General features: G+C 36.8%; 1 protein-coding gene across 3 annotated transcripts; it reads left to right on the top strand.

Moving 5' to 3' along the window:
* Window positions 1-3427: 3427 nt before the first annotated feature.
* Window positions 3428-21321, top strand: LOC126198712 (histone deacetylase complex subunit SAP30 homolog). 3 transcript variants are annotated; one of them, XM_049935227.1, is made up of 8 exons: window positions 3428-3670; window positions 3853-4046; window positions 5748-5966; window positions 10732-10926; window positions 17843-18079; window positions 20679-20756; window positions 20857-21005; window positions 21087-21321. In XM_049935227.1, exons 1-4 carry the CDS (start codon window positions 3667-3669, stop codon window positions 10858-10860), a joined length of 546 nt encoding a protein of 181 aa, XP_049791184.1. In that variant the 5' UTR covers window positions 3428-3666; the 3' UTR covers window positions 10861-10926; window positions 17843-18079; window positions 20679-20756; window positions 20857-21005; window positions 21087-21321. The 3 variants fall into 3 exon arrangements, with proteins under 3 accessions (XP_049791184.1, XP_049791182.1, XP_049791185.1); XM_049935225.1 differs by having other exon boundaries at window positions 21084-21321; XM_049935228.1 differs by lacking the exon at window positions 17843-18079 and having other exon boundaries at window positions 21084-21321.
* The last annotated feature ends 468 nt before the right edge of the window (window positions 21322-21789 follow it).

Below are 21789 nucleotides of genomic sequence, written 5' to 3'. Positions count from 1 at the left end.
GAAAATCCACATGCACCTAGATAACACATGCGCGACAGTCCAAAAGTTAATGTGTGGTGTGGTTTGATGATAAATAGTATTGATGGGCCATTTCTCTTTCAGGAGCCGACTGGATGGAGCCATCTACCTGGACATGTTTGAACAATTTGCCGTGCCACAGATAACAGACCTGCAGCCAAATGTGATGTTTCAACAAGACAGTGCACCACCCCATTGGAGCCTTGCTGTTGGAAAATTTTTAAATGACACATTCCCGCAATGATGGATTGGCTGTGGAGGTCCAATTCCTTCGCCGCCACGTTCGCCCGACATAACCCCCCCCCTCAATTTTTTCTTGTGGGGTTCTGTGAAAGATCGGGTCTACGAAACACCAGTAAAGGACCTGCAAGACTAAACAGCGCATAAGAATTGTCATCAACTGTCACAGAACAGATGCTCCGCAACACAAGGCACAAAATCGATAATAGACTAGATATTCTTCGCGCTACCCATGGCGCCCATGTTCAAGTGTACTGAGCAGTCCACCTGTGTGTGAAAACTTGATGAGCTGCTGTATGATTTCCCTGTATTTGTTCATCAATAAATTTGTTTCCTCTCAGTTCTTTGAAGTCTCATTGTGGACACCCTTTATTATATGATAATTTTTATTTTCACAAGACTTAGAAGCTTATCTACAAATGGAAAGAAAAACATGAATGCTAACCCCCAAAGGGTCAATCACTCTGGCTGAGAGTACACTGCTAATTGAAATATGCCATAAACTAATGCTATACAGCTGCATTTAGCAGAAGCAGGCAAGAAATTTTTTCCTTTGATCTGGAGGGATACAGCCACTGATAGTTGATGCATGCAATATGGAGCAAACATTGCTAATCCCACCACACCTGCTAACAATGCTGTTAACTTTAGCAAAACATTTCAAACTATGTGTTAACATGCCTAACTCCATTTTATTCTGTCTAAATTCGCCACCTGTTACTATCAGAGCAAATGCAACTTCAGAGTCTGCCTGCAAGAAGTATTGTTTCCGGGTGACGGAGACAGTATCTGTGTTATGTTTAACTCATTTGACTACAAATAAGTTTTTCAGCTATGACATTTAACTTCCTTCACCTTGGCAATGGTATGTTGCATATTCCATTAACTTAGATTTAAAATGAATCTGAGCAAGTGATACACCATTCAGGTCTGTCTAATACATGTACACAGATTATCAGTCATGTAGTTTCAGTATGAATAAAGCATTTTAATTCTGCACAGTACTGTCACAAATACAGGTGTGAATTTCACTATATTGCATATGGAAAATAAGTGAAACAAAATTTGGAGAGTTCTCTCTCTGATGCATCAAAAACAATCCCCTCTTAAACCATATAAGGACATTTGAATATGCAGAACTCTAATAAGAAGTAGGAAATCAATTCACTGATGTGCATTATTGAGAGTAACATCTGCACCTGGTCAAATATTTATTCTAGGAAAGACATGATGTTCAGTTTATCACGTCAAATTATCTTTAGCATTGTAGGGCAGCTAACAAAATCAAACACACTAAATAGCCTTTAGAAGTTCAAACCATGGCTGGGTGTTTAAAGGCTTCTTTGACAGTAGTCACATAACAGACACTTGGTGAAGACTACTTCAAACACTTAAAATACAAAAAAGATGAAGTGATTAGCGTAGAATAATAGCGTTCTTTTTTTCTGAAATGTGAAGCAGCAGCATTTTAAAAAGTAATACATTTTGTATTTAAGTTTAAAAAGTGCATATGTGAGACCATGCATTGACATGAATTCAGACTAAAAAAAAACCAGCTTTAGCTACGTTCGTGTAAGTTGTGTACAGTAACACGTTCATTTTCGCCAAATTCGCGTAAAGTTTCACTGATTGTATAAAATATTCCTTGTGTGCACACACATAAGAACCCAACGAAAACAGTCCAACAATCAATGCTTCCAGGCAATCGCATGTATTCATTATAACTCATTGTCGCCAATGTAAGAATAGTGTACCAGGGCTATTTCAACATACTACACAAAACTATATACGAGTACTGCATCAAATAAAAAAAAAAATAAACTTTCTCTTTTAATGAGGTTTTGTACAATTATGGTAAACAAAAAATGTAAACATTTAACGACACTGTAAGACACTCGTTTGGAAGTAACTGAAAAGTAGTTCCTTTGGGATCGTCAATTACTTTCGCACAGCTTTATAACCAGCGTACACTAATTACACTGGCTGATCAAACTGTGCTTACCTTACGAAGCGGGAGGGGATTAACCGCCTGTGCTTCCAACAACTTTACCGCTGCTAATTCCAACCATATTGTCCCAGTGTACGTTATTTAACGAAACAAAAACATTAAAAAGGGATACTAAAATCTCCCAGAAAAAATTGTTTTTCCTTATAATTTGACCTTCACTTCTCCTTCCCGCCATTTTAAATAAACCACGCCATTTTGCTTAAAAAATTAAAATATATCCTAACAATTATATATTTTTCATATTCGCTCTACAGACCAATACGTAGCAGGCTTCACTATATATGAACCCCTAACGACATATTTTTCAAAGTTTCCCTGTGCTGAAACGGTAATTGTAATGAAACCAACTTTTAACCTTCCCTCTTTTTTTTCTCAACCATTCCACAAACGTAAGTACTCATAAAGATACGTATTCTACATACGCACAACACCAAAGGAACTAAAAAAAACAATACAACATTCCCTTATTTATGAAAGTCGTGAAAGGATTCCATAATTTGGCCTTGAGTCTCTCAATAAAACCATCGTGCATGTAATCCGCCAGGAGGCGCTGTTTGTACACAAGATAATGGGCTACAGTAAAGCTAATAAGATTTTTATCATTACCAATGTGTCTTTGCATAAATTTACTACGTTACTGACTTTAAGGACGAAAATAATTGGAAAAAAATATTTCACTTGTCAAGATGTATTGAAGTTAAGCTTATGGCAGCCATTTCATTGACGGTTGTACAGCATAACAGAATGCCGATTTCTAAAATAGCGTTTAACTAATACGAAACACAACAGAGGTCATCAAACAAAAGAAACATATGCAACATATTGAAACGGATTCACAGAATTTTTTTCTTCCTCTGACACAGTCAGGCAGAACAGATATAAAATTCTTACCTCAACAAGCTTCAAACGCCAAACGAAAGCCTACTACGAATATCGCGACCCCACGCCACTTCTGCGGTACATGGACGCAACATAGGAGAATCAGGATGTTTTTCATTGGCTGATTTTAGATAGGCCGCGAAAACCAGACCAATCGTACGGTCTCTTTTACAATATCAAAGAGATCAGCAACCGCCAATCAGAATATGAATAGAAGTTCTAGCGGGAGGTTTCTTTTGTAGAGGGTTGTCATGTCAAATTACGTTATTTCACCATTTCATGGTTTTATAAAAGAGAATTGGAAGTATGACTGGTATTATACCACTGTAAGTATTCTATAAATTCAAACTCTTCTGTCTCTATTCATCCAGTTTGAAGAAATCCTCACAAAATTATTCACTGCTTATTGTGGGCGTGGACTGTTTGAACCATCCAATCACAACGCTTGTGTATTGACTCTCCAGCCATGACAACAAACTTTCGCCATTGCTTGTAAGAAGTGCGACAGAGCGTCGTAGTAAATGTGTAAGTTTAATATAATAGTTAGAGACAGTATTTATGGAGTGAATGATGCTTGTTTTAAATGATAATCTTCCGTAGTAGTTGGTGTTAGAGCCAGTTGAATCAGTTGTCACAGGTGACAACTTGACTGTGTTTTGTACAGTTTTGCTGAATAGCATTTTCTTTTAGATCTGTGTTAATTGCAGTTAAGACAAATGTTTCTGCGAGGATGAACGGATTCAGCACTGGCGAAGAAGATTCAAGGGGCCCACCGGACCAAGTGTGCTGTCTAGTGGATGATGGGGAGAGATGTATGCGACCAGCTGGTAACGCGTCATACAGCAAACGAATACAAAAGATCGTCACTCAAAGAAGATTAAAACTGCACATAGACCGTGTGGTAATCTCAGCGTCTATTTTTATTCACTAATTGCTTTACTCGGTATTTCGTTAACATTAAAATGTTAGTACTCCACCCAACAAAGCAAAGCTTTATGCGTTATATTCATACTATTGCGCAGCTTTAGTGAAACGCCGTCAGTTTGACGTTCGTTCACAGCAAGTGAGTCCGACGGTGCTGAACGTGTAAAACACATTGGATGATGGGGGCATATTTAAAATTCTAAAACTAGTGATACCATCAGGAAAGAATGCCTCGGATTCGCACGAAATAACACAGTACGAAATCTTTCACATAGACGTTCCAACGTATTGCATCAGACTAATAATGTCACATAATCTACTGAGAAAGTACTAGTGTTTTTCGCAGTTTAAAGAGTAGTAAATTAACGTTGATTCATTAGTTGACAAACTACCAGGGATAAGTCATTTAACATTCACTGTAAACACCATGTATCTCAAATTTGAGTATGTACGCCACAACTTTTTGTATGCGTAATATTTCTTATTAAAGTGAGTGGTTCTTTATTGAAGAGTGCTGTTATGTTTCCCATCTGACTGATCCACCCACTTCTTTGTGTATGATCGTTCCCCATTTTTAGATTTATTATTATTTTTATTATTATTTCAGTGGTACTTCACACTGTATGAATATTATGCTGTGCATGTTAGTGTAGTTTGCTGTGATCAGAGTCCTCTGTGGTAGAAGGTAAAATGGCTGATCTGTGGTATTATTGTCCTCGCCCCCCCTTTTTCCCCCGTTTGTTTTTTTGTGTTTACACTTACCTACCAACAAAACCTATGCTAAAGATAAGTCTCAGAGTTACAAAAGCCAATGATGGTGGTTAATAAGAAAGTGTCAGGGCAGAATTGTGATAAAAGATTGATCTGAGTTCCTTGTTCTTTGTTGGCATCATACGCTCCATATCAGCAGATGTCTTGGTGACTAGTAGTGGCCCCTTATTTGTGATTGTGCCAGCCATGTCTAATTTTGGAAGGGAAAGGGAAGTGATGTATCACATCTTAATCCCTTCCACAGTCCTGGTACTGTGTGTGCTGTCTCCCTTAAGGAGCTTTGGCACCAAACTAGAAGTGACACAGTTGTTTGTGGTAGTAATTTCAATGTTGATTTTTTTCAAATCCCACACCATTCTTGATAAGCAACATGGTGCGACACCATGATGTTCCTCACTTTTAGTATTTTATCGTATTTTCTGGAAGATTTCTTAGGTACCAGTGTTCCTACAGTAAACCTGCAATTGCTGCATTGGACATTTGATTTATGTAAGTTGAGACGCAGGGAAATTATGACTGAGTAAATTTAATATGCTGAAAAAGACTTTTGCATATGTTGCTCTTATAAGCAATTTAAGGTTGCGGTGTAATTTTTCTATTTGGTTTCTGCTTATTTATTTTCATCCTTAGTTTAGCAAGAGCTACTAGCCCTTTCAATCTAGCTCACTCACCTTCCCTCCACCTGCCCCCCAACCACCCCCGTTTGAATTGCTGTTTGCTATAGGTGGTAGGACTTCTTATAATCTACTTAACAGGAAATTACACATTGCATGTTGATAGTGAGAGCATTCCATATTGTTGCTGTCAGCTGTTAGCATAAAGCTGCTTAATGGCAAAATATGCTTGAGTAACCAAATAAATATCACATTGTTATGAGATTGTATGTATAATGTTTACGTGTTTCCAGGCGAGGCACATATACATATGTGATTATCATAAGACTGTCATACAGTGTGCACGAACAAAACAAAGACGGAGGAAGGATTCAGAAGATGACTCAAATGAAACTGATACAGATGTTCCTGAAGTGGACTTGTTTCAGCTGCAGGTGAATACGTTACGAAGGTACAAACGCCATTACAAAGTGGCAACGAGGCCAGGCATAAACAAAGCTCAATTAGCTGATGTAAGTACTTGTTGGAAAAACAAATTTCATTGTGTTGCCATGCAGAGAGCTGCTATTCTGCTGCAGTCAGCTTGTGCCATGCTTATAATGTTACTACTTTTAAAAGAAGAAAAACTAGGCTAAGTCAAGATCAAAATGATGGTGAATATGATAATGGTGTATTGTACAGTTGACAGAATTTGCAATCTTTGTGCAACACAAGACATTTCATTTTTAAAATTGCAATTTATCACCCAAGACTGCAACTGAAGTTGTGTTGTGGGGGAGAAAATATTTTCTTACAAATCATTCTGTTTCGTATGTCCCTACCTTCATTTTCCATCTCTTATATATAATATAGATTTGGTCAAGGTGTACTGGTGGGTGGCTGTAACAGCACTGTTGCCAGACCTTAAGTTGTGTACACATGGTAGCCACATGCATGTCTGTTGCTCGTAGTAGTTCCTGGATTAATTAAAATCATTGTACAGTATGTCCCTGATTATTGGTGTAATGTGGGGAGAAGATGGATGAATAATTGAAAAATGCAAATAATATTTATTTACAAACACATGCTTTGTTTGAAAGTTTATTCAAGATCTGTGCATAGGTACTGTAGGTCTGTTCATTTCTTAAATTAGTTTGTGATATTGGTCTGTGTGTGAAAGGAGTTGACATTTTTGCATAGCATTTAATTTTCCTTGCAGCAAAAATTTCAGTGTGCTGAAACATCTTCTGTCCCATATATTCCAGAAGAGTATCAACACATTGCAGTAAGGTACAATCACTAACAAGGTCACTATCTTCATCCCCACTTTAACTTTCGGTGTTCCATTCTTTGTTGTATCTTGAAGCAACATTCACAATTTGGTGTCACTCATGTACTGGAAGCCAGGTTCACGTGCTTCAATCTTCAGCCACTAATTCGATCCTTCTTAGACATATTCAAGCTCATTTAAACTCTTTGCCAGATTCATTATTTGTGCAGTGATTTCATTGACACTGAAACCTCAAAAATCGCTTTCTTCTGTATCTGGAAGAATTTTCGGAAATACAGAAGCGTCCGATCTTACCCGTCGGCTTTGACCCATGACGTCACAAATACGGCGGAAACGACCATAAACGAAAATTCCAATATGGCGGATATAAAAACATCGCATACGTATCATAAACACTGAAATACACAGGTTTCACAAAAATCCTAATGACTCTAACGGGACAAGCGTGGGAAATTGGGGGTTTTTGGGTGGGGAGAAACTAAATATACACAAATGTAGCCACCGACCGCCATACAAAACCACGCAAAACGACGAAAAAAATCAACATCACGAAACTGACCAAATACCAAAAAAAACACATTCTTATCCAGAATCAGACACTTCCCTTGACCAACATAGATCTACAGTAACTCCCGATCCCATAAATTAGGATCGAACACTTCCCTTGACGTATATAGCTCAACAGAATCTCCCGATCCCAACACCCAATACAGTTCCAGCCCCACAACCTAGATTGGCCACCACAATCTCACACACACACACACACACACACACACACACACACACACACACACGGCAAAGAGAGCACTTTACAACTTCGGCAATTAATCCGAATAGCTGTAGAAACTTGATCAGGTCTAACGGTATATCGCCCTCAACCGAACACTATTCATACGGTCTTTCATATCCATTCCTGAACAAAAAACCACAACCGAATACACTCAATAACAAACTCACACAACGTACAGCAATAACCATTACATTAACCATCACACAAAACCGTTAACTCACTAATACACATTCCGCTTCAAAACCATGAACACAGCACTCACCACTGAGCAACAGCAAACTGACCCCAACAAACCAAACAAACGTAAACCATGAACACACCACCAGAGGGCACAACAAACATCCCCACGACATCTACAAACACGCCACAATCACAAACAAAACTCCGCGCCGTAATGACGTCACACACCACAACACGCTTACGTCACGGGTCAAAGCCGACGAGTAAGATCGGAGGTTTCTGTTGACCCGAATTTTCCAGCATGACCAAGCTAATGTATGTGCCTTGAATTTCTGCCAGGCATCAGAAATTCTGTGTGGCACCTAAAATTGCCAATTAGATGCTGATTAACATCAGAAAACAGTTAGCTTTTAATTTACATGGAAGAGGTTTGTCGCTAACAATGGAAATAAGTACTCTTGTCGCACAGCGGTTCTTTAAACAACGAAAATGGCACTTAATCACTTCGCATGTTGTTTATTGCTGTTTGTTAGAGAAGAATATTGCTTTTTTATCTAAGATTAGTTTGTGATTTGGAGTTCACTAATTTTTTGCAGTGAAATGTTACACTATTTGTTGGAATTTAAAAACATTGTAAAAGTCTTTTCCTTTGATTCTTGCAGTCTACAGTTTGTAAAATTATGGACAGTTAGGTATTAATATCAGAGGTGGGCATGTATGTAAATCACTGGCAAAAATGCGTATCTGGGCAATAAATATAACTGCTGGAATTTCGAGCAAAATACCAGGCTAATAAAATGCGTAATTGGTCTGTACAACATTTTAAATGCACTGATGTTACTTATAAGGTAACAAATCTAGATCTGCAGTAAAAACCAGATTACTAGGTGACTGATTCCTGTGAATACTATCATAGTTTTCTGAAGTGTATGTAGCTGAGCACACCAGTTTCCAATGGAATCCAGTCTGATATTGTGGGTTTTGGTTACGAAAAACACTAAACAGTAACAGTACAATTTGTTTACATTAAAGTATTGTATTAAATTATAAATGTTACTTCTGCACAGCAATTTGAGCAAAGCATAAAATGTCTGTTGTCCATCTCAGTTTTGACTTGTCATCCTCCTCATTTCATTTTCCTTATTTGTCTTCTTTGGTGCTCTCATCGTCTTCACTAGTAAGGTGTCATTGTGGTTGATTTTAGGCTCGGGTGTGGTGTCTCAGGCTACTTCTGCCTCAAAATCTTCATGTGGATTTTGTCCATGCTAAATGAGTTTCTACATTGTTAGCTTGTGAAGTAAGTGCTCAACATCTAAGATTTTAAGAATGTTATTTTTCTTGGCTTCTTCTCTCTTCACTTGACCCAAAGGAGCAGTCTGGTTATACTGGCAATTAAGTGGTACTACTTGGTACCCCCTTTCATTTGTCAGTACTTCTAGCGGTTCATCTTTCTTATCCAACACTCCAGCTCTTATGTGTGCAGTTGAAAAGGCAGTATTTTTTGCAGCTGCTCAAGTGGCTATGTCGGCCTACAATGTTTCCTGTGTTGGAGCTAATTTCATGACTACAGAATGATACTTGACGTTGTTGGCGATGATAGAATATTTACCCAGTAAATTCAAGAAACTGGTCTAATACAATTTTTAAACTTAGCTGATTTTATTTCCGAATTATAATTTTCTGACTTGTTTGTTTTGATACATTTGTAAACTAATTGACTTACTTTAACAAAACTAGTCTTAACTCATCCCCTATGCACAACAGTTAACATGGCCTTGTTCCAAACAGGTACCTTAAGGACCCCACTTTGGATCAAATTCTGCCAGATGTTCTTAAGTGAATGGTTTTTGAGTAATGATAATCAAAGTTCATCCAAACAGAATGTAGGTGATGTACCTGAAGTGCATGGTGAATTCATTGTCCACAACAATTTAATTATCTAGACCACTAAGTCATTGCGTTACGGTGAAAATTATCTACAATCTTTCTGATGCTTGTATTTAAAACCTATTTAGTTTAATATGTCTCATAGATCTACCAGATCCTATAAAATTTATTTTTTAATTAACTTTTTTCTCAATTTTTCTGGTGTTTGGATACTCACCATTGCCGTAAATTTCTTGATATCATCACTATTGATTATGTCGACTTGTGCATTCTTTCCTAATGTGTGTGCATGTAGATGCTAACAGTTCACCATCATTGTCAACATGTTTTAAATATTTAAGATATTTTGGATTATGGGTTCGCATTGCCACCAAATTGTTGCCTTTTTCAGTGCATCTTTCCTGCTGTCAGTGTCGTGTTGGGAGTTGTTTGTAAATATAACACACGTGGCATATAGGAAATCTCTCTCTTCCAGCTTTCTTCATTTTCAGCTTGTAAAAACACTTCCACTCAATAATTAAATCAATAAATTGCACAAATAATACCATAAAACAAACTTAGTCAAATTGTCAAAACTAATAACTCAATAAGGAATGAAAATAGAATTTTGTGAAAATCTACATACTGACTTGCCAGTGTTGTTCTACTGGTGCTCGAACTGGGTAACTCCAGATGCACGGCATTGTCAGTTTCGAATGTTAGAGAGAGAGAGAGAGAGAGCTAATAACTAGGCAAAAGTGCAACATCAGGCACTGGTAGGTACCGGCCTTTATGCCTGGTCAGAGCTTTAGTGAATCAGAATATTATTTCTCTTTTCTGTAAGAGTTTTTACAGTGGTTTTACATCTTTCTATTGTATACTAATCAGAATTTGTTTTCCTCCCTTCTGTTTATACTTTAAAGGCAAGAGCTCAATAACAAGTGCAATAATATGGCCTAGTAGTGTCTGATATTGCGTACTGTTCGTCATGATGCAGAACTACATTGTAAAACTGTATTGATTAATACAGCATCTTTTATTGGATGGTTTCATTACACTAAAGTGTTTTGTGTCATTGATGGATGTGGCAATTGTTTTAAGGCCATTAAATTCTTTATACTTTGAAATAATATTATTTAGTTCTATTGCATTTGTTGGTTTTTATTTTCAGACACTGATGAAGCACTTTAAATCCATACCTGTTAAAGAGAAGGAGATATTGACTTTCTTCATTTACATGGTGAAAACCAACAGCAATAAGCTTGATCAGAAAAACGGAATAAATGTTGATGCAACGTAGATGATTTTACTATGAAATATTCTTGTATGTGCTGTTCGTGGGTCTTCTGAATCGTGTACATAGATGGTAATTCTTAACTTATGAAGAACTGTTGCACTGTGTACATATATGTACTGTTAATTTGTTTTCAGAATTTTATTTATGGTCCTTATAAGTTTTCCAAACTTAATTGGAATGCATTGTTGAGATTTCTGTACATTTTGTTAAGTGTTTAAAATGGACATGTGGAATTTGTAAATGTTGAAAAACATGTGATTAAGTTGTGAACTGATTTACATTTATTTGTAAGCAGTAGTCACTGTTTTTGTAGAGATGTGTGTCTTATGTGGAATATTTGAACATATATCGGCACTATTCATTAGCAAATTTTTGTTGCTTGTTGTGTAAATTTTAACATATTTATATAATAAAAACTTATGTCTGTAATTTCTGAAAAATGGCTATCTTGGAACTCCTGCTTATTCTCTTCTGTTTAAACACTGTCAAGATATATTCACAGGCCACTGACCTTTGACTATTATAATCTTTAGTTCATTGCACTCAAGGAAGTGTGTACTTTAACAAGTGGAGATAAGTCTGATTGACCAATTGTAACAAAAAATAAAATTATAGGTCTTGTAGGAGCCATTATGTCAAACAAGTGAAGTATATGGAAGATTTGAAGGAGTGGATGGGATATAATCTGGAAACAATGAAATCAGTGTACACTTTTTTTTTTACCTGACTCCCACCCCCTTCCTCCAAATATAGACACTCCCCCCTCCCTCCATATCTCTCTCTCTCTCTCTCTCTCTCTCTCTCTCTCTCTCTCTCTCTCTCTGTGTGTGTGTGTGTGTGTGTGTGTGTGTGTGTGTGTGTGTGTGTGTGTGTGTGTGTGTGTGTGTTGAAAACTGACTGCCTATGCCTATAAAGTAGAACTGTTAGAATCTGTGTGTGGTATTGAGAACACATTGTCCTAAGAGGTTACATTTATGTAACAGACCCATAGTGTATATCAGCTCATTTCAGTTTTGGATCTGTTCTTATAGTTCATTACAGTGGCTGTCATTTTCATCTTTATTCTGAGATATATATATCTCAGCAGATTGTATGTAACAGGTTTGTGTGGCAGTTATCCACTGCAAGTATAAAATTATTCATTTTATAAATTGAAATGCATGTTTCTTGCTGCATTTAATATTTACGTAGCAGATGCATTATGTGAATTACATTAAGGTGTCTTGTAGTGGATTTAAATTGGAGTAATCCAGTGTCTTTATTTACTATTAAAAACAGTCTTTGAGATCACAATTTATTTATTAAGGTGACCGGTTTCGACCACTACTCTGGTCATATTCAGACCATTGAGTAGGAACCTCTTTCTGCTGGAGTAGTGATTCCCCAGCAGAAAGAGGTTCCTACTAAATGGTCTGAAGATGACCACAGTAGTGGTTGAAACTGGTCACCTTAATAAATAAATCTTGAGCGAGACTGTTTTTAATAGTAAATATTTGCAACACATTGATCACTGTCACTCCCATAATGTATTCAAAAGTAATTAATCCAGTTCCTTTTTTTGTATGCGATACTTGCAGTTTAGAAAATGTGCACATCGCAATTTTTTTGCATTAATAAATCCCTACTTACAATTGCTAATTTTACCATCTTAAAATCTGAATTTCCTCTCTCATCTGGTCACATGTTAGCCATTGCACTGTTACTTAACTTAAGAATTGTATACATATCTGTCAGCAGCTGTGAACATGTGTGGTAGGAGCTCCCCATCCTTCTTGCTTGTCAGACTTCAGTTTTAGCTCGTAGTATGAAGAACAACTAATTTCCTCCATTATTTGTTTAATGTACTCCGGTCTGGGTCTCTCTTTGTAATTTCTACCTTCTGCTGCTTACCAAACATTCTTTTCAATAGATTGTCATGTTGAGGTATATGGCCTATCGGCTGAGCCTTTCGTTTTGTTTCTCATGAGGCTTCTTTTGTCGCTTGCTCTAATGAAAACTTCCTCATTTGGGATCATTTCTCTCCAGCTGATTTTCATAATTCTTCTGTAGCACTGTGTTTCAAATGCAGCGAGCCCCTTCTCCTTTCTCACTTCTATCGTCCAAACTTAACTGGCATGTGTTGCAGTGCTCCACATGTAGATCTACATTGTTTTCTCACATCAAGGCTTCTATTCTTTGTAGTGAATGCTTTTCTTCTTATTAAAAACATTCTTGGTGTTCCTGCACACTTCTCCTTGTAGCTTCTTCCATCACTTGTGACTGTACTGCTGTCTTACTTTCCTTGTGTCTACAGCAGACTAGAACTTTTTTTGTGTGTGTTTACTGTCGTATGGAATTCCTCCTCCATTATGCTATCCATTGTGTTCAGGAGTTTTTTTGCAGGTCTGTTTTTCTTTCTGTGATTAACACTACATCATTGGCAAAATCTCAACATGTTCACCTTATCCCCATGAAATGTTACTCATTTGTTTACTACTTCTCTTGCTCTGTTGATTTACTTCTGTATGTGCAGATTAGGTAAGTATGGGGATAAGGAGCAGTTTTGCCATACCCCCTTCTTGAATGCTAGCTGATTCTTATTACCATAGAGAACTACTCCAGTTTCATGTGTGTAGTTATTAAAGCTGATTCCTGTTTGGTGAGCAATACTGAATGATACATTCCAGTCGACATTGTCAAATGCTTTAAGATATACAAATGCTCTGAATATACTCTTTGCCCTTCTTCAGTAACAACAAATTTCAAAAGCTTTTATTCTGTAATTGGCAATACTGTTTACCTTTCACACATCCCAGGCTTTTATCACATAATGTTTTTTGGAAAGAATATTTGTCAGTGAGAGAGGCACAGTGACAGAACATAATTTGTCGTGTGCAAACACTCCATTTCAGATTAAATTACTGGTTTCAGCTGACACTACAGAAACCATAAGTCAAAGGGAATGTCAACTGCACCAGGTGCCTCTCTCTTATTCAGATCTACGGGGTTTTGTTAAATTTTTCTCATGATGTTTCGTCACAGTTCTACTTCATCTCACTCCCCAACATTGTCAAGTTTTTCTTTAAATACCCACCATACATATTCCTTTCACTTTCTCGTTATTTGATTTAATAGTGACTTGCCACAAGATCTCTTATGTCCATACAGCTGTGTCTCATTTTTCAAAGGTTTCTTTAATTTTGTTTTCGGTAGCATTCACTTGATACATTCAGATAAGCAATTCATTTCAATGTGAATCTTACATTCATGAAACACATGTATTTTGAACTTTGATTTGAGGAATAGCATCTTTATATGCCATAGACTTATTCAGGCTGAAAATGTTGTGAATGAAAGGTGGAATGTGTACTCATTGAACAAGGAAAGATTTAAATTTTATAACCTTAGAAAGAGATAGTGTGAAGTTTGGAAAACGGGCAAACATTTGAAATATAGCGTGAAACTTGTCCCAGCAAGTACAGAAACTTGTTCTATTTTAATTTAGTATTTCTTGCATTAGACACACAAATGATGACCGAAGTTGCTTTTCCTACTCTGCAGTGTTTGGGGCATGTTTAGTTTTGGATTGTGATAACTGTGTGAGGTGATCATTGACTTTTTTTCTTGGTTTCCTAATTTTGATTGTGGCATTTACGTGAATGTAGCCAGTTGAGACTACATGCAAATGTCAACACATCTTTGTCCTGTCTGGATTTGTGCTCAGCCTGTAACAGCTGTGTGTTACTGAGTTTTAAAATACGGTTTTGTCTTATGGAGACCATATCATTAAGCTCTGTTCATTGCTTGGCAAATACAAAGTTGTATCACATAGTGTGCTAGATATATTTTTTCCCTATGTCATATGATATATCATGTAGTACACTGTTCTTTGTTTTCCTAATCAGGAAGTCTTTTTGTTCACAAACGTAGACATTAAATTTCACCTGAATCATTAAGCAGCCCCCTCCAGTAAAGATGTTCATAGTGTTTTAAGACAGAGAAGTGAGATGCACTCCCATTTCAGCAGTTTGTCCATGCGAACAACTTACAGGAACTAAATAGACTCCTTTGATAGTGTTCTGTTGTCAGACCATGTAAATAACGGGAAAAAGGTATTTGATTAGAATTCATAGTTGCGCATTGGGTTTGGAATATTGGACTTTCTTCAAAGAAAGTGGAGCTGCATAGCTATTTGTTTCACAAGGAGAATAAGTTTTCTGGCCTTAAAGCACAAAAGGATGCAGTGTTAGTTATTTTGACTGCACATATCAACTGTACAGATGGGATTTGTAGAAACTGATGGCAATTCTCTGAATTGGGTAAGCCATCAGCCTATTAGTTCTTAGAAGTGTGCATATTTGAATTACCACTAAAGGTAATATGGATAATGAAAGGATAAGCTCATATGGTGGGCAGAGCAAAAATACCAATGTGACATTTCTTACTAACAGAGACAATTGCTTCTACAGTTTGGGTACTGGAAGCTGAAATAGTTTCATAAATACTTGAAATGTGGTACAACAAATAAAATGTAGTTGCTGGTTTATGCAGAAGTTAGCAGATGCTGTAGTTCCAAACGGTCATACATTAACTTTTTCTGTGATGAGTGACATAGGAATTGAGTAACAGTAACAGAATAAAAGCATACTTGCAATCCAATATATAATTGAACAATTTAACTCACTAACACATCTTACAAAAGTACAGGGTATTTTGCGGTAATAGATAACCACATAGGCTGCTTGCAGCCATTGTATGGAGCAATGGCCCATTGGTTGGGCAGTGTGACAGTTGACACTTTGACTTGAACGTAGAGTAAGCTAAATGAATTAGGAGCAGCCTTGAAAGAAATACAGAGAAAGAAGAAATAAACAAATTGTTGCACCATTTGGCAAGTGTCAGGAGTACCTGCTCAAACTGAAACCTCATAGAGAGCCGTGCATCAGCTGGTTAATTCAGATACTGTAGCTAGAGCTCAGTATTTTAGCTGACGATTGTAGTTTGCGTATGGTGGGAAGGTTGGTTGTGAAATGCTCTTTCTTTTTGATAAAGTGTCACTCCATTGATTGAAAACGTGAACTTCCATAACACCCTACATACTTGTCAGGTACATAAAGATACTGTGAATGATGGAAATGAGTATGGTTGTAATTTCAGCAACACAAATTATTGGACAGATCTTTTTGTAGCTAATTACTATTAAAAACAATCTTGATCACGATTTATTTAACAAGGTGACCGGTTTCAACCACTACTGTGGTCATCTTCAGACCTATAAGTTGTATACAAAGCTCTAATTAGAGGGCTACATACATTAAACTAAATACATAAAGCTATAAAACGTTGAATTACCATTGAGTAGGAACCTTTTTCTGTTGAAGAATCACTAGTGTAGTAATTACCATTGAGTAGGAACCTCTTTCTGTTGAAGAATCACTAGTGTAGTGATTCTTCAACAGAAAGAGGTTCCTACTCAATGGTAATTCAACGTTTTATAGCTTTATAACTTTATGTATTTAGTTTAATGTATGTAGCCCTCTAATTAGAGCTTTGTATACAACTCATAGGTCTGAAGATGACCACAGTAGTGGTTGAAACCGGTCACCTTGTTAAATAAATTGTGATCAAGACTGTTTTTAATAGTAATTATTTATAAGACATTGATCACTGCTGTGCCCATAATGTATTCAAAAGTAATACTTTTTGTAGCTCTTTGAACTTCACTTTTAGGGAATTATCAATAAGACCAGCGGTCATGTCATGCAGGGGTGCACACCGCCATTGCATTTCTGACAATAATAATACTGTATGCATTTTATTAAAGGTTAGTTTCTGCATGTAGGACAAATCAAGAGAATGCAATTGACATTCTAGTTCACATGGTAAATAAATAAATAAATACAACTATGCTTCATTAGAAGATGAAGGCAATTTGCGGATCAACTTCTCCATCGACCACAATGCACAGGCTGCATAGAGTTGGTGTTCCCATCCAAATTGATCAGTTAGTGCACTGTGTAGGGCTGAATTTGCACACAGCTCTGGAAGCAGATGCTCCTGGTGCACCAGTCTGTAGTGGTAAATAGTACACTGATTTTCTGGGACTTCTTGCCAAGGCCACTTCTAGCTCCTCTAGTTCCTTTGTGGTTCAGATCAGTACTGCACCTGGCATGCTGGGCAACAGACAAAAGTATCCTGCAGTATTTGCATCCTGACTAAAAGGCCATCAGTTATATAGCACTGGAGACACGATTTTTCAGCATCTCCTGGCATACTTCATGTTGAAATAGTTACATGTGAACTGCTGGATGTCAATGTGAAATGGGCACAACATTTGGCAAATGACCACGTTAGTGTCATCAGGTGTACTGATGAACAGATTGGTAGGGGGGCAGTCTGCACTTTCATCTCCCCCACCCCCCCCCCACCCTCTCCCTCTTATCAGCCATCTGTGCCCATTATCCCTATGCTCACTTCTGCTGACAGTGTTCCCTCCGGGGTTTCCGTCCAGGTGTATGTGCTAGTGGTGCTTTTGTTCCTCCACAGTGAGTCTTGAATTACGTGTGTATGGTCTGTTTGGTTTAGTAAATTTGCATGCTGACATTGTAGATATCAGCAACAGTTTTACAATTTACATGCTCTTAAACTGTTGTTCTGTAACAATGAGTGTTTTGTTTCTGTGATCTACATCATGGCCCATCCCACCTAAGATCTGCTTCAGTATCAAGTCTGCTTCTCAGTTTGAATTACCCTGAAATGTTTCTAACAGTGGAGTTGTTCAAAATATTTAAGTGTGAATGATATTAATTTATACTGTTTAGTGATGGAAGTTATTGTTTGTACCATTGAATTATTGCATGGCCTTATGTCCTCTTATAACCACTTTAATATTTCAGTATGCCTACACAAATGCCCACAAAGCTCAATGTATGCACCTTTTTACATTTTTATAATTTGGGTTCTGATGATGATATTGCTTAATTTTTTCTGTTTCTTTTTTTGCCAGAATACTGATGAAATTTTGCAGTAGTCTCAACTGCAACTTGTGAATTCCATTCTGAAAATGAAGAAAGGGAATTGTAGGACCTTTGCATTTTTTGGTTACTGTTTTGTAAATGTTTGTTACTTAGTAAATGAAGTCAAGTGACAAACGGCTATAACAGTCTATCTACATGCAACAAAAGTGTTGTCAGTACCTTCTTTATAGGTGGCTTGTTAATCCAACAGTTATTCTATAGATGTGGTAAGTGCTAAGAGTAATATTGATTGAGTGCCAATAATTAGTCGTTAGTAATTGAAGCCTGTTTAAACAATGTGTACAATGCCTAGAGCACAACAAACTTGTGACTTTCGTATTGGTATTTGCAGTAAAGCAATGTGATAACCTATGCAACTATATAGTAGTATTGAAGTGCAGTACAATTTAGATTGCTTCATAATTTTGGATATTTTGTCAAATTTCTGTAGAACAGACAAGCACAGTTTGAAAAGTCAACTTAGCTAACTAGGTGTTTTGATCCATTTTTTTGCAGAAGTTTGTATTGATGTTGTATGGTAATGTTTCAATGAATTTAATGTTTGGGATCAAATTAAAAGAAAAAGTACCAGTATTCATGTAAGGATTTTATCACAGACCTACTGCTGCAGAGCACTCACTTCAGTGATGATATAACATCAAAAAAAAAGTTCTTATGTTACAAGCTATCTCCAGCACAATAATGTCAGGCAGACAGATTGGAGCTGTTGGATTCTAAGTATATCATAATCATTCTCACCTTGAATTCAGATTACATGATAAAACAGTTGAAAGTTATTTTCCTGTTAATTCAGCCAGAAACCCTTCTGTCTCAGTTCGTTTGTGCGATATCTTTTAATATAAAACAATTCAATTTTAGATGTTACTGAACTGCCTACATCTACATCTGTATTCTGCAAACCACTGTCAAGTGCGTGTCAGAGGTTACATCCCATTGTACCATTTATCAGGGATCCTTCCCATTCTATTTATGTATGGACTGCGGGAAGAATGATTGTTTAAATGTCGGTTTGCTGTAATTAACCTAATCTTGTTCTCACTATCCGTATGTGAGTGATACATAAGGGATTGTTGTATGTTCCTAGAGCCATCAGTTAAAGTTGGTTTTTGAAACTTTGTAAGTAGGTTTTCTTGGACTAATTAATGTCTTACCTCTTCAAGAGTCTGCCAGTTCAGTTTTTTAGCATCTGTCTGATGCTTTTCCATGAGTCAAACAAATCTGTGACTGTTGGTACTGATCTTCTCTCCATTTGTTAAATATCCCTTGTTAGTCCTATATGGTAGGGGTCCAACGCACAGTTGAGCAACATCCTAGAATGGGTGCACAAGTGATTTGTAAGCAATCTCCTTTATAGAACAATTGTATTCCCCCAGTATTCCACCTGCTTTACCCATTATTGAGCCTACGTGATCATTCCATTTCATATCCCTAGAAAATGTTAAGTTTTTGTTTGAGCTGGCCAGTTCCAGCTGTGACTCATTGATATTCTTCTCGTAGGATACCCCTATATGATACCAATTTTTGCACCACTTTGAAATCTTATGAAGAACTGACTGAATATTTATGCAGCTTCTTTCAGACAGTACTCCTTTTATCATTTGCAAAAAGTCCAAGGTTACTGTTAATGTTGTCCACAAGATCATTAATATAAAACATGAACAGTAAGGGTCCTAACACATTTTCCTGAGACACTCAAAGTTACTTCATCTGATGACGACTCTCCAATCAGATAACCTTCTGCGTCCTTGCTACTAAAAAAAATCTCAATCCAGTCAATAATTTCACTCGATACACAATATGATTGTACTTTTTACAATAAGTGTAGATGCTGTGCTGAGTCAAATCCACCTGACTGCCTTAATCCAAACTTTCATTATCCCATGTGAGAAAAAGTGAGAGTTGGGTTTTGCATGTGTGATGTTTTCAGAATCCATTCTGGTTGGCAAGGATGTGGTCATTCAGTTCAAGATACCTCATTATGTTTGAGCTCAGAATATTTTCTACCATTCATGTCGAGGATTTATATTGACACTGACGAACTTATCTTCAGATCTCCACATATCAGAATATTTGTAATAAAGCTTAGAGTAAATGCTACATGGCTATCAAAAGGTAATTACTGATTGATTAGATAATTTGCTTTTAGTGATGCAGTGCCAAATAAAGATTTAAAAATTTCACTGAGGGAAAAGATATACCTTTAAGTAAGTACATGTAATGGCATAGTGATAATAGATTAAATCTGCATTGCTATTTTACAAGATTATGTAGGGAAAAAATAGTGAGTGTAGGGGTAATGGACTATCTAATATTGTGATGACTGAAAAAACATGATTTGTTTCAAACATTTGTGGTACTAGCTGTTCGTTCTTAGTGAGTTAAACCTATTTTCTGACAAGTTCACCAGTCAGTATCATGTATTTTAAATTTCTCTACATTGTTTAATAATTTTCTTGGCTCTGTTGTTTAAGTCTCGTAAGACTTTACCATTGTAGTTGACATATTGTTTGTTGTCATTTAAATTTCAACTAATACTCGGAGCACCAGATGTAGTCCTCCCCCTTTTAAGAAGTTAAGGTGGCTTGTTTAAAAAGGCAGGAAATAATGTCATATAATCATCTGCAGATAATGCTTCATGACATAATGTACACATTTTTCAAAAAGAGCAACTATTATGTGGAAAAAGGTAGCAGGGTCAGACACTAATAGTTGATCACCTACTTGAATCATAACATACATTCTGTTTGTCACTTCAGCAGCTTGCATTGCGAGAAAGATGATTATTTCAATAATTATTTTTTTCAGATGGCATTGGTATAGCTGCACTTGAATCCAAATACAATTGATGATGAAGATAAATTTGGTGCAGCAGCACAGTTTATGGTATGGTGTATCATTTTCATCTTTTCTTGCTGTAATTGTGGTTAATTTGAGTGTGTTTTTTATGCTCCATGTTTGGTTTGCATGTGGTATGTTGTTGCAGATTAAGAAGTCACTAGAAAAGTTACATGTAATGGCAACCAACATTATCAGCTGGATAATTTCAGAAATTTGGCATCTTCATCATTTATGCTATGGTCCCTACATCCCACCAACAATCAGATGGATGAACAGCAGTGTTTGCCAATCATGGTAACTCTTACAATGGAAGTTTTTTTCACATGGTAGAATCACATAATTATCATAAATCATTATGAAAATTTGTTTCAGAAGCATGTCAAATGGCAGAGAAATAGAGATTCTGAACTGAAAAAAGTGGAAGCTGCAACTGAAGAAAGAACAATTGATTCAAAGGAGATGCTGAGTTTAGCATAAACACCATGGAGCTGTCAACACTTGATTATCACTGTTTCATTTTGCTTCTAAGGCAGCACTCTTGTGAATGATGAGTGTATTTGAACAAAAATGTATTGCAACTAATTTATTAAAGTTGAATTACCAAAGATTATTTATGTTGTTGTATGTAAAATGTGTAGTATTACACCAGTGTCTTCTTTACTGAAGTCATTAGCTATATTGTAAACACAAGGCATATTAAACAGTGGAAACTCCCGGTTGGAATATCAACAATGTAGGAAGAGATAGTGCTATTTAACATGAAGAGGACTCAATAAGTTGCTGACAGGCACAATTAAGACACTTGCAAATCAGCTTTTGGCCAGATCATTTGTCAGATATAAAGAGAAACACACTCCATTCATTCGCACAAGCAACCACACCTCATGCACATATGACTACTGACTTCAGCAGCTAGGACCAGAATGCATTCTGGTCCAAGCTGCCAGAGTTGGTGGTCATATGTGCATGAGGTGTGCTTGCTTGTGTGAATGAATGGTGTGTGTTTCTCTTTATTTCTGACAAATGCTCTGGTCAAAAGCTGATTTGCAAGTGTCTTTCAGTAGTGCCTGTCTGCAAC

Source organism: Schistocerca nitens, chromosome 8, assembly GCF_023898315.1.
Source record: "Schistocerca nitens isolate TAMUIC-IGC-003100 chromosome 8, iqSchNite1.1, whole genome shotgun sequence".
Classification (NCBI taxonomy): Eukaryota; Metazoa; Arthropoda; class Insecta; order Orthoptera; family Acrididae; genus Schistocerca; species Schistocerca nitens.
This window is presented reverse-complemented; position numbering and strand designations above follow the sequence as displayed.